This window comes from Prunus avium, chromosome 5 (genome assembly GCF_965620075.1).
Source record: "Prunus avium chromosome 5, drPruAviu1.hap1.1, whole genome shotgun sequence".
In the NCBI taxonomy this organism is placed as follows: Eukaryota; Viridiplantae; Streptophyta; class Magnoliopsida; order Rosales; family Rosaceae; genus Prunus; species Prunus avium.
This window is the reverse complement of record NC_142288.1, coordinates 26,240,395-26,253,979: the sequence shown is the minus strand read 5'-3', so window position 1 is coordinate 26,253,979 and position 13,585 is coordinate 26,240,395. Positions and strand designations below refer to the sequence as shown.

General features: G+C 37.3%; 2 protein-coding genes across 2 annotated transcripts; both read left to right on the top strand.

Annotated features, from left to right (window-relative positions):
• The first annotated feature begins 230 nt into the window (after positions 1-230).
• Positions 231-3,062, top strand: LOC110745898 (uncharacterized). The gene is made up of 3 exons (XM_021946057.2): positions 231-551; positions 918-1,196; positions 1,742-3,062. Exons 1-3 carry the CDS (start codon positions 360-362, stop codon positions 2,855-2,857), a joined length of 1,587 nt encoding a protein of 528 aa, XP_021801749.2. The 5' UTR covers positions 231-359; the 3' UTR covers positions 2,858-3,062.
• A 5,100-nt stretch (positions 3,063-8,162) lies between these two features.
• On the top strand, positions 8,163-12,454 carry TAR2 (tryptophan aminotransferase related 2). Its single transcript, XM_021946010.2, has 5 exons — positions 8,163-9,081; positions 10,379-10,682; positions 11,305-11,585; positions 11,676-11,980; positions 12,091-12,454. The coding sequence occupies exons 1-5, from the start codon at positions 8,846-8,848 to the stop codon at positions 12,276-12,278; spliced, it is 1,314 nt and encodes a 437-aa protein (XP_021801702.1). The 5' UTR covers positions 8,163-8,845; the 3' UTR covers positions 12,279-12,454.
• Positions 12,455-13,585: the final 1,131 nt, after the last annotated feature.

Sequence of the window (13,585 nt, the reverse complement as noted above, 5' to 3'; positions counted from 1 at the left end):
GCATGCACGTGGGGGTGAGACCACAATATAATATTCTCTCTTCCTTCCCCTATCTAGAAGCGAATGGTGAAAAAAAATTAATTAAGCATTATATTTTTCCTTATTGGGCTTCAAAGGTGCATTTCCAATCTCATTTCCTTAATGACCTTTCCATTGTTCCAGCCCACATCTTTTGGGCCTGCTAACCCGTAAAGAAAAAGGAAAGGATATTATCAAGCAGCCTCTGGGGCTCTTCTTTAACAGCTGGTCAATTTTCCGTTGACAGTTCCGTCGGGCCAAACACAGCACAATCGTCTGCTTGGAATCTCAGAAAATATGAGCGAAAGTGCAGGAAAGGGGCAAAGGAAACTCCGAGCACCATGACGTCGTCGGAGTTCATGGATAAGCAGATCATGGAACTTTCTCGGTCCCACTCCGACGATTTCTCTCAACTTTCATATCCTCGTGACCTCCGAGACGATGAGGACAAGGACGACGACTCAGTTTCCAGCTTTCACTTCCGCCCCACGCGACATGTCTTCTCGCAGCAGTCACGCGTTTCCACTTTCGAGGTATGCATTTCAAGCTTCAACTAAATTTTCGAATTGATGGATTATTTATCTAAAGTTTGAATCTTTTTGTGTTTAGTAGAATAGAATTTGGGCACTAACTGGAATTGGTATAATGGTAGCATCAAAAGTTTCTGATGAGTTTTGTTTTAACTCTTCTTAATTTATGTCTATGTGGGTGTGCATAGAGATGCTTAAGCTTTTTTTTCCTTTATTTATTGTTAAATGAAATTGAATTAAGTTTGATGGTATAAGTGAGGAAGATAGAGAACTCAATCTACTGAATATCGGCTTGGGTGTACTATGTTGATTCCTGCTCATGACAGTTGTAGATTTTCAAGTGATTGCTTCTGTTATTATGACTCACAGAATTGCAGTTCTATGGACCACATTGACCTTGCAAAATCGGGTTGCAAGTATGCCGGGGCTTTTGATGACTCGGCATTGATCTCGGTGATTGGTCAGAAGATGAGCCATCATTTTGACAATCTGCTGCATGCGGTGGAGGGTCTCAGTGCGCGACTTTCCCAACTGGAGACTCGCTTACGCCGACTAGAGAACTCAGTTGACGACTTGAAGGATTCTACTGAAATTAACCATGGCAGGAATGATGGGAAACTTAGACAACTTGAGAATATTCTAAGAGAGGTATTGTAAACCATACATTTCTCGTTTAACCAGTCAATTAGGTTGCATTATTGTAAGTGCTAAACTTAGAGGATGGATAATTTTGATTGTACAAATTAGGTGCTAGAGGCAGATAAGTTGATAGAAAATTTGTTGGCTCGAAGCTCATATTTAACAGGTTTATAGTCAAATAGGCGTTTCACAGGAATTTATCTGATTTGATGTTGCATGCCATAACTTCTACTAGCATAACACAATAACATTCACAATATTGTAAGTGACCGTGATCATATTTGCTGAGCACTGAAGTTGAACCTAGTGTCTAACTAGTCTTCTGATTTTTAATTTGAGCAATGTCCCTTTTGAACTATGGGAGAAATGTTGAAGATGTCCTGTTAGCACAATGTGTTAAATAATACAATCATGTTGAAGCAGGTGAAAACTAGGTTTAAGCGTTGTTGTAAGCTGGAGAAAAAAAAAACAAGTAATAGTGGTGTACAGGAGATTCTGCGATTCCTGCCAACAGCTTCTTGATATGGTTCATGTTGTTTGTAAATAAATTGCAGGTTGAAGGTGGTATGCAGGATTTGAGAGATAAACAAGAGATATCAGAGGCTAAGCTGCAGCTTGCAACTCTTCAAATATTAAAGGGTCACCAGCAATTGGAAAACCAAGGGAGCAATGTACAAACAATTTCAACTCAGGGAGTATTGTCATCTGCCCCTCAACAAAGCCACCAACCACATTCAACTCCTGTTGCTTGTCTACAACTTTCTTCTTTTCCTCCTAATGTTCCCCCAACCCAACCCCATCAGAATTTGCCACCAGCACCTGCAGCACAAGTTCATACTCACTCACCTCAGAATCAAATCCCTTCTGTCCAACAGACAGGTTCTAACTACTTGCCACCTGTGTTGAATCCACAACCCGCACCTCAGATATACTATATGCCTCAAGTTCAACAGTCACAACCACCACCCACAGCACCATATCAATATTATCCACCAGCACCACATCTTTCACCAACTGCACAATTACAACGGCTACCTCAATTGCACCCGCCTCTCAATGCAGTTGATCCACAAGCCCAGTCTTCTTCGGTTCATAATCCTGGCGAAACCCCCTACATGTTATCTCAAAGATATCCTCCAAGCATGCACAAACCCTCTAATGCAACTGGCATGGCTCTCCCAACCCAACAACAGTACATGGGTTCTTTCCAGTATACGCATGATCAATCCACAAGAAATCATTGTTCAGATTTATCTGCAGGGCATATGCAACCAGTTCAACATTCAACTTTTGATGATTTTTATTCCCATGAAGGATCTCCATCTCACAACAGCGGTTCAAAAACAAAACACTCACAAATCTTGCCAGCCTCTTTAGACCGTTCTGGTGGAAGCAGCATTTCAAGACTGCCAACTGCCCAGGTGTTGCCATATGCAATACCTATGGCCTCGAGTATGGATAAGGAGTCAAGTTCTGGTGTGACTGGAAACAGAATACCAATCGATAATGTCATTGATGAGGTTGTAGCAATGGGATTCCGAAGGGACATAGTCAGAGCAACAGTGAAGAAAATGACCGAGAATGGGCAATCAGTGGACATTAATGTTGTGCTGGATAAGCTGATGAACAATGGAGAAGTTCAACCGAAAAGTGGTGGATTTGGCCGGTAATATGCTGATGTTGTTGATATGATTTATGAAGTATATTTATTTATATGTTTTTATTTTAATTCTTCTTTTTCTTTTTTACTCAGTTGTTTTGCAATGTGCTTCTAGATCTGGATCAATGTATAATTACCTCCATGTCTTTGCTTTCCTTTTCTTTATTTATTGATGTAAATAGTGTGTAAATATAAAGTGACTGGTGACTTCAAAATTTGTTGTGTGTTTCATGTGAATGTAAATTACTAGCTTTCACCAAACGGATCAATACTTGTTTAAATTTTCTGTGCCCTTGAACGAAATATTATAAGACCCGTTGCCATATCTAGATATTATTCATAAGGCAAAAAGTTACTTTTGGTCCATGTAGTTTGTCACTTTTATCATTTTGGTCCCTGTTGTTTCAATTTTGTCAATTTTGTCCCAGTAGTTTCAATTTGAAGCAATTCAAGGACAATTCTCAATTTCTGTCAATCTTTTAAAACTTTCTGTTAGTTGCTGGAGGGGCAATTTGGTAAAAAAAAATCATTTTAAAAATAATAATCTTTAAATTGAAAAAAAAAAAAAAAAAAAGAGTTCTCACCACACACACACTCTCTCTCTCTAGACTTGGTGGGGATGGATCTGTGGGTTGCGGCAATCGAAGAACTTGGCGACGAAGACTATGTTGTGGCCTTGGCGAAGATGGTGGTGTGGACTTGGCAACGAAGACGAAGATGACGATGACGAGAAGGAGGCATGGGTGCCTTGATAAAAAATTTGGAAGCGAGATGAGGGAATTTTCCCTCTTGTTTGGTCGGAGAAGAAAGTTTATGGATGGTGGGCGATGGCTAGGTGGTGGTCGGCAGACGATGGTTTTTGGGGATGGCTAGGTTGGGGTGGGGCTAGGAGGGGAGTGTGGTTAGCTTTTATTTTTAATTTTTTTAAAATTATTTTTAAAGAGAATAATAATTTGTGGACTGAATTGCCCTTATACAACTAACAGAAGTTTAAAAAAAGATGACATTAATTGAGGATTATCCTTGAATTACATTAGATGGAAACCACATGGACAAAATTGACCAAATTGAAACGATAGGGACCAAAATAATAAAAGTGACAAACTGTAGGGACTAAAAGTGACATTTTGCCTATTTATAATAATTGGTTTTGCTAAGGACACTCCGTGTTTGAATTTTCTATGCTGGGCTAGATGTAGCTTGGGGACAAAACTAATGGACCTCAACTGGAAAGGAACACTTTGAAGCATTGAAACAAGTGACAGCTTCAGCTTTTTACTTCACAGAGCTGTGCAGACTTTAGGGGCGTGATAGTTGGTTTGCAGTGACAGATATGCCCTGCCCTCCCTTAAACTTTGCTTTTGAGTTTTGGCCATCAGTTTTTACAGTTTGCTGCTAGGAGATATGCAATGTTCTTTTTTCTTATCGACCGAAATGATTACGGCTTTGGTTCCCCTACTAATTTTTTCAAGTCAATGCTCTTCTAACTCTTTTTTTAGTGTCAAATTGGTCTCACAAAAGAGAGAGTTGAAGGACCATTTGCGTGAAAAAAATAGTTAAAAGACTAAAATGAAACTCGGACATAAGTTCAAGGACGATTTCGGTTAGAAATTATGTATATTTCTGTCTTTAAGGACCATCTCCTTAATGAGTGCAGCTTTGAGAATGGAGAGGTTTTGATTGCTAGATGGACCACTTTTGGTAGGGGTAGAAAGTGACCAGACTTGAATTGCATCAGGCTGAGGAGAGGACAGGAGGGAGAGTTTTGTTTCCAATCTTTCATTCCTTGCTTTGGGTGGAGATTAGATTACCATGACTGAGCTCTCAATAACATTAACATTATGGTCCCAGGGCTTCAAGGTCCCCAAGTCCTCCTTATTTATTAATTCATTATTCACATTGCTGATTTTGTGGACCCTATAAATAATAAGCAGCGAAGAGAGAGAGAGAGGTCCAGCCCTTTTGAGCTCTAGGAGTATATGTGTCTCATCCCTTTCATCTCTATTTCATCTACTTTGTCCAAAACCAACATAAAAAATTTCTACAACCAGCCTTGTAACCAAGTTCAGTTAGCTTTATTTTCAAATACCAAAACCCTTCATCGGCCAAAGTGGTAAGGATATCACTTCGTTTGAGTGCATTTCAACTGAGAGAAACACCCACGAAAGCTTAGCTTTCTTAAACTTTGTTAATGCAAGTGGTGCCATGCCATGCCATGCCAGTGCCTTAGTGCCTTAGTGGAGACCTTAAACACTAATAAGAGTGTGCGCATGTGCTCACAGTACTTTACTAATACGACATCGTATTCATGGGGGCAATCATATCATCAGTGGGTTAGGTCTTGTGCATGCCTTGCAAGTTCATGATAAGCCTTTTTATTTTTATTTTTTTGGCTTCTTCTTCTAAGCTATTTTCTTCAAGTGAGTTCATGTCATTTCCTTATTGAGTTTCTCTTGCCATAATAATCATGATTCATGTGTGACGCCATTGCGCAAAGTTTGGTCAACCAACTTTCAGGTGAGTTTGTGTCATTTTCTTGCTTCTTTTTTTCAGTTTGGTATTATTTTTCTTCTAAGCTTGTTTATCCAATCTTTCTTCTTATAAACTTGTTTATGCTTTTTTCTTCCAATCTATTTTTCAGATGAGTTTGTGTTATTTTCTTGCAAACTTTTGTTAGTTTGGTACTATTCTTCTTTCTTCTTATAAGCTTGTTTATGCATTTTTCTTCCAATCTATTTTTCAGATGAGTTTGTGTCAATTTCTTGCAAACTTTGTCAGGTTGGTACTATTCTTCTTATGAGCTTGTTTATGCATTTTTCTTCTAATCTATTTTCAGGTGGGTTTGTGTATTGTTTAGTTTTTCTTAGTCAATTGTCTGCCATCATAATAACTTCCAATTTCTATTGCAACGTTATATTCCATGAAATCTGACAAAAACAAATATTTAATAATTTAACAAGATTGTTTGATTTCAATTCGTGTTCATTTTGAATTTGACTAGTAAGCATGTCATAAGGTTTTGCGGATACTTTTGACGCACAAACAAACATCTAAAAATCAGTTATGATTCATTACCCAAAAATATATATATATATATTTAGTCATATACCCGTTCTTAGAACTAATAATATAAATAAACCATACACTATTTAATTTCTATAAACAAACCCAAAAAATGACAGCTGGTCATATTGAATTTAATTTTGATTATTAAATTACTTTGATGCCCTATTGAGTGTTTTGAACTTTTTTATGAGGTTTTGGGGTTGGGTTTGTTTTAAGAAATCAATGGTAGTTTTATAATTTAAAAGCAGTTAAAAGTCTTTCGTTATGTTGTAAATGAGCTTTGGGTGTGTTTCTAAAGTTTATTTCATATATGGTTTTTTTATAATGTGGGCTCCTATATTGGGTATAATAGTGAATCTCCACCAAAAAAAAAAGAAGCCAAATACATTATATTGTAAATTTTATTTATATAATTTGGTTGTAGAGACAAAAAGAAAACCGTTAGGATTTGCTATAGTCCTTTATAGATAATGTCGTGACCAAACTTGAAACCATTAACGCTAATGACTGCGTTATATTGTTGTCCTTTATAAATTACGTATAGACAAATAAACGGTTAAAAATCATTATTAGCCGCCACACAAATACATCATCATTGATGAATAATTATTTTTTGTTATATTTAGAATACATCGATGATTAGAAAACATAATATGACCGAACAAACATCTATAAATCGGTTATGATTCATTACAAAAAGGCCAAATACATTAAGTTGTAATTTTTATTTATATAATTTGGTTGTAGACAAAGATAAAATAGTTAGGATTTGCTATAGTCCTTTATAGATAATGTCATGACCAAACTTGAAACCGTTAACGCTAATGACTGCGTTATATTGTTGTCGTTTATAAATTAGGTATAGACAAATAAACGGTTAAAAATCGTTATAAGCCGCCACACAAAGACATCATCATTGACGAATAATTATTTTTTTGTTAGATTTAGAATACATCAATGATTAGAAAACATAATATGACCGAACGAACATCTATAAATCGGTTATGATTCATTACAAAAAAGGCCAAATACATTAAGTTGTAATTTTTATTTATATAATTTGGTTGTAGACAATGAGAAAACCGTTAGGATTTACTATAGTCCTTTATAGATAATGTCATGACCGAACTTGAAACCATTAACGCTAATGATTGCGTTGTATTGTTGTCGTTTATAAATTAGGTATAGACAAATAACGGTTAAAAATCGTTATTAGCCGCCACACAAATACATCATCATTGACGAATAATAAATTTTGTTAGATTTAGAATACATCAATGATTAGAAAACATAATATGACCGAACAAACATCTATAAATCGGTTATGATTCATTACAAAAAAGGCCAAATACATTATTATGTTGTTATTTTTATTTATATAATTTGGTTGTAGACAAAGACAAAAAAGGCCAAATACATTATTTAGTCTGTTATAGATAATGTCGTGACCAAATCTGAATACAATCGTTAACGCTAAGGATTACGTTATATTCTTGTTGTTTATAAATTAGGTATAGACAAATAAAAGGTTAAAAATCGTTATTAGCCGCCACACAAATACATCATCATTGACGAATAAAATTTTTTAGTTAGATTTAGAATACATCAATGATTAGAAAACATAATACGACTATAAGATAACTTTTTCTTTTCATGTTTCGTAAAAAACGATGGACATGTGCATAGAAAATTCTCTTTATACTATAAATTTTGGGAGTACAATAATGTTTTAGTAAGGGTATGCTATATAATATACTAATAAAAGAGTTTTAACAGATAACTAATAATAGTTTATGCAGTCTGTTCATTGAGACATAGAGCTACCAAATTTTAATTAAAGCCTAAACTTTTTTTTTTAATGAAACATGGGGTTAGAGAAACAAGATCAATAGATACAAACATAACACCACACTTAAAAAGATAAAACCAAACCAAAAAAAAAAAAAACAAGAAAAAGAAGCAACCAAACAGAAAGTTTCACTTTCAAATGGGGATTAGCCAAAAACCCAAATGGACAAAAGTGTTACCAAATTTCCTCTGTCTCTAAGCAGTCACTATCTCTTCCTTCTCTCGTTCCCAGGCCAAGTCAAAACTCCAAATTGTTTACAACTCAAAAACACAATTTTTATTAACTAGAATAGATTCCAAAGCATCAAATTTTAAAATATATAAATAAAAATAGGAAATAGAAAACAGGGGCAAAAAAGCAAACAGAGGATGGAGACAGAGCATGTAGTAATCCGTGCATCTATATACCTGCCATATATTTATACTACTCTTATTAGGTTTTTATTCTTTTCGAGATCTAGCCATCGGAAAGCCGCGATTTTCTTGGAAAATCGTATTGGGATTTTTTTGTTTCCTGAGAAAATCTCCGGGCGGAAGTATTTTCAAGTGTGCTCACTTCATCAATTTTGCTTCATTTTCATTTTGGCGTTCCTCTCAATCCCAAAACAGAGGTTTGAAATTTCATAACAGAGCTCTAGGAACCCCGGGAATCTGAGAGTTCTCAGAGTCCTTCCAAATCTTCGAAACCGTCTCATTTGTTTTATCTATCTGCCAACCAACAGTTTCACAGCGTTTTGTCAGGATTGAATTTCCGTTTCAGTCAATTTGAACCGTAAGCCTTGCAATCCGGGATTGTATGCGTTAAACTCGCCTCTTTGCCGTCCATCTGTCGCATGAACTTTGTTTTCATCTTCTGGGTTTTGCTATAAAACCGGCCTCGAGTGTTTGAGTTCCTCACATTCACTCACTGAAGCAAAAGCACTAAGCACACTTGAGCTCACTCTCTTCTCTTCAGCACTCTGTTTTCAATACTCTCTTCTCTTCAGCGCTCTGTTTTCAATACTCTCTTCTCTTCAGCACTCTGTTTTCAATACTCTGTTTCCTTTTCGTTCTTGTTTTCAAACCAACAAAAAGAAAGAAAAGAATGGCCAACTTTCTGAGCATTTTCACAATGAGAAACTTGTTTGTTCTGTCTCTGGCTCTTAATCTGAGCTTAATTATGAGGGGATTTTATGAGGGCGAGAAGCATGCCCCTCATGGGTTCTCTGCGCAGAAGGCTGACAGTGGGCTTGAGAAGGAAGCTCACGCAACTCAGAGGACCCTTGTGTCGTTGTCTTCTTATGGTCAAGATGACGGGGAGAAGCTCATCAACCTCGACCAGTAAGTGTGCAAAGACTTGTTCTCTTCTTTTGGTCCTTTTCAATTATAATCATCCAACACTTCCACTGAGATTGCTTCAAGTTTCACTAACCTCCATTGAGTTGTCAGATTTCAGGCTGTTTTATTTGGGTTATAATGTTGAGCCATTAAAATTTTCTTTGAGCACATTCCAAGTTTTGGTCAAAGTGAATAGTTCAAAATCAGGGGTAAAATTGTCCTTTTAGAAATGCAAAAAAAAAAGGGGCATGGCGTGGGGAAGTGTCAGGCAATTAGTGCTGGCATATCAAATCTAAAGCGTCAGAAACCTACTTGACGTCAGTGATATTTGTTAAAAAAGACCTCTAAAGAGGAGAAGAGTTTTTTTTTCTTTTTTTTCTGTTTTTTTCTTTCACTAAAACATTTCTTGCTTTTCTTTCTGCATTTTCAGCTTAATTTGTTCACTGTTTACTGTGCTGGCTATGGCGGTAGCTACTAGCTAGGACAGAGAAAGGCAGGCCCCAAAGGCAGAGGAGGCCATCTTGTTTTTGGTTGAGATTTTCCATGGTGCATGTTAGAGTTGGGCAACCCATTTGTACTTGATGACTGTTTTTTGGTTTGGTTCCTGTTCTCAAGCAAGTCAGTCTAACGTGCACCGTGGGTGGTGCTATTTGACATTTGACCAACATCATTATGTCACACAAATTTGTGGACCTCAAACTGCTAAAAAAGAAAATTAAATTAAATTAAATTAGATTTACAGTAAAGTTGCTAAAGTTGGAGACCCCTATGTGCATGTTTTTTTCTTCTTTTTTGGCCTTTGGGGAAGTGTAAAAAGACTAAAGTGCGCCGTGGGTTGTCCCAGATCTTTTAACCTTTTGGCCGCCCAAGTTGTAAATTAGCTTTTTATGGCCTTTTTTTATCAGGGTCCCATGTCGAGATTGTCTGGATCTACTACTCTTGTGGGGTCCTCTGAAGGGTTAACCCATCTCACATTCTTAGGTTTCTTTCTACCAATTGACACATACTCAGGCAACTGATCTGATGTTAGATATGTGTCCATCTAATCATTGATCTGTTGATGGATGAGGCCCCACCCCCACCCCCCACCATTTTCTTCCTTCTCCATACCTACCTCCATGGCTCCATGCATTTTAGAATCTCCTTGCTGTGACAGTTTTCATTTTTTTTCATTTCACCTTCACTTTTTTCTCAGAATTGCTTTAGTATTTTTTTTACCCTTTTGAAAGCTTTCAAAGAATCATACATCTTCTTTCAACCATGTGTTTAACATGTAATTTGTTTGTTTTTTTCAATGCAGTGGAGACCCAACTATGTATGAAAGTTACTGGCAGCAGATGGGTGAAAAGACCACACTTGTGATCCCTGGATGGCAGTCAATGAGCTATTTCTCAGATGTGAAAAACCCTTGCTGGTTTTTGGAGCCAGAGTTTGCCAAGCAGGTTGTGAGGCTGCACAATCTGGTGGGCAATGCTGTCACAGAAGGTCGTCAAATTGTGGTTGGCACAGGCTCATCACAGCTCTTCTTAGCTGCCCTCTATGCTCTGGCTCCAAAAGATGCATCTGAGCCCATAAGTGTGATTTCTGCAGCTCCATTCTACTCTGTGAGTTTTATTTTATTTTAAAAAAATTTGTGTTTGATTCTGTTTCAAGTTTGATTTGTTTATTTGTTCAAGAATGTCACTAATGTACTTGTTACTTGCCAGCAAATCCAAACAAAGTCAAATGCATCAGTGTTTTTATTATTATTATAATTAACTTTTTTTAATGTGATCACTTTGCATGGTGCACTTGCTTTTTGTTAATGGCGCCCACTTCAATTAAAAAATTCGCTTGCCATAAGTAAAGATATTTGTGTGAAACAGTATCCTTTTCCCCAGAAGAACAAGGGTAAAATCATTTAATAATATGTCATTTAATTCGCCTGCCTTGACTCTGAAACTTTAATTTGGAATCTCAATTATTTTTTTCTCCCACTTCATCTTTTGCCCCTTCCCTGTTCATGCATGTGCCCTAATTGGACTAGAAAAATTTATATCAAACTGGAATAGCATTGTTTTGCTATTCCGATTAATTACAGAAATGTTATGTGAAAAAGTTATCACGCGTATGTCACAGATCAAATAAGTAAAAAATACATTGAATTTTCATTTGCTGCTAGCTTTGTAAACTTTTCTGAGATACTTTGATTAACAGTGGGTTTTTGTTTCGATGATCTCTTTGCAGTCTTACCCCTCTATGACTGACTACCTCAAGTCGGGCTTGTACAAATGGGCAGGGGATGCCCGGAGCTTCGACAAAGAGGGGCCGTACATAGAGCTAGTGACCTCCCCCAACAACCCTGATGGATTTGTCAGGCACTCCATGGTCAACCGAACTGGAGGTATATTGGTTCATGACTTGGCCTACTACTGGCCACAGTATACCCCCATTTCGTCGGCAGCTGACCATGATCTGACTCTGTTCACCGTCTCGAAAGCCACCGGGCATGCCGGGACACGCATTGGGTGAGCTCTCCAAGCTTTGATAATTTCTTTTACATGTTCTGGTCTTTTGTTTTGAGCACTCATTTGATACTTTCTCCTTCCGTGTTGCAGCTGGGCTCTTGTCAAAGATCCAGAAGTTGCCAAAAAGATGATTAAGTTCATAGAGCTCAGCACCATTGGCGTGTCCCGGGATTCGCAGCTCCGAGCTGCAAGGATTTTGGAGGTGATGACCAACTCCTCCCAAAACCCTGGCAGGCCGGAGTCCAGTGAATCCTTCTTTAAGATCAGCTATCACCTCATGGCAGAGAGGTGGCAACTTCTTAGAGAGGCGGTGAACGGGGGCAGATTTTTTAGTCTGCCTGACTTCCAGCAAGGGTTCTGCCAGTTCCTCAACCAGGTCTCGCAGCCTCAACCTGGTAAGCAAAAATTCACCGAACCATTAATTAAGAGTTGCCATTTATATAACTATCTAATGTAACGCATTTGAAGCAGTTGAAATTGACATTGCTGTTTACCTCTGTTGCAGCTTTCGCATGGCTCAAATGTGAAGACGATAGTGTGGAAGATTGCGAAAGCTTACTGAGAGGTCATAAGATTTTAACCCGAGGAGGGAGGAGCTTTGGAGTTGGTCCAAAGTACGTCCGTGTGAGCATGTTGGATCGGGACCATAACTTCAACTTGTTTTTGAAGCGACTGGCCTCGATCCAGACATGACACAGCGGATCGATCCTTCCTTCTCGGATTAAATCTTAGGGCCCGAGCTGGCTGTGGACCTGCAGCTGAGGAAGGAGAGGGGGAGTGTCATGTAGTGGTTCATATGTAGGAGTAGTAATGGAAAGTAGCGTAGTTTGTATTCATCTTCTTTATATGATATAAATTTTTCAATGAAATTTACGAGACTCCAAATCCAACCATCCCACTTTCTTTCTCACTGCACAACGAAAACTCATGAGGATGTGCTTATTTCTCTAGCAAACTAAAAAGACCAACTTGCATTTCATCAGAAAAATACACATCTAAGAAGGAAATAAATGTTTACCTTGCGTCCAATGGAGGAGGTCACAGCTCCTTATATGCTCTGCAATGGCAGAGCATTCCCCTTCCCCCCATTTCTCCCATGCCACACATTTCTACAACCGAATAAGTTTCTTCGGCTGACTCTCTCAAATTTTCCTTTCTCTTTTTGTTTTCCCCTCATCTTCCTCCCACTAAAACCCCAAAACTGACTCTCAAGTGCTGAAGTGGTAACCATGCCCAAAGGAAGAAAATATGATCAGTATACGAGTCACTTCATGTATTTGAACATGAGGTTAGAGAGGTATTTATAGAAAACTTGGCCCATAGAAACAATGGTGGAATCAAAGTTTGTTCAACTAAAGACAAATCCTTCCCCCGTTTTTATGTGAAATTGCAGAAATTGTTGATGTATAGACAAATCGATCGTCAGTTACATCTGAAATCACACAGGAGATGGCGCAATAAATTTAGAAAAATTAAAAGCTAATCGAAACGGCTTTGCAACGTGTATTTCTTTTCATGACATTTCACGTGACCGAATATTTCAACCTAATTTAAATATAAAAATGATAAATATAAAAGTACGGTGAAATTAAAGTTGAGGAATACAACCGATGAGAATATTAAAATTTGTTGAACTGAAGAAGAATCATTCCGTAATTTTATGTAAATGTGTCAAGAAAATGCATATATTAATTAAAAAAATTAAAAGATAATTGGACGGTATATGACACAGGTCTTATGATTTTATGGAATTTTATCCGAGATTCAAACTTATAAGTACATTTTTGAAAACAAAAAACAATAGTAAGAAACTTGGAGGGTAAAGTTAGATCATAAATAAAACGTATAACATAGTTAAAGTGTAGCGAAGAAACCAATGAGAAGTTAAAATTGGGCACCAAAATTGATGGTCGAATTAAACATTTGTTCAACTACAAACAAATGGTTCAATGGTTTATATGTGGAATTGTAGAAACCACAGGTGTATAGATAATTTGTTC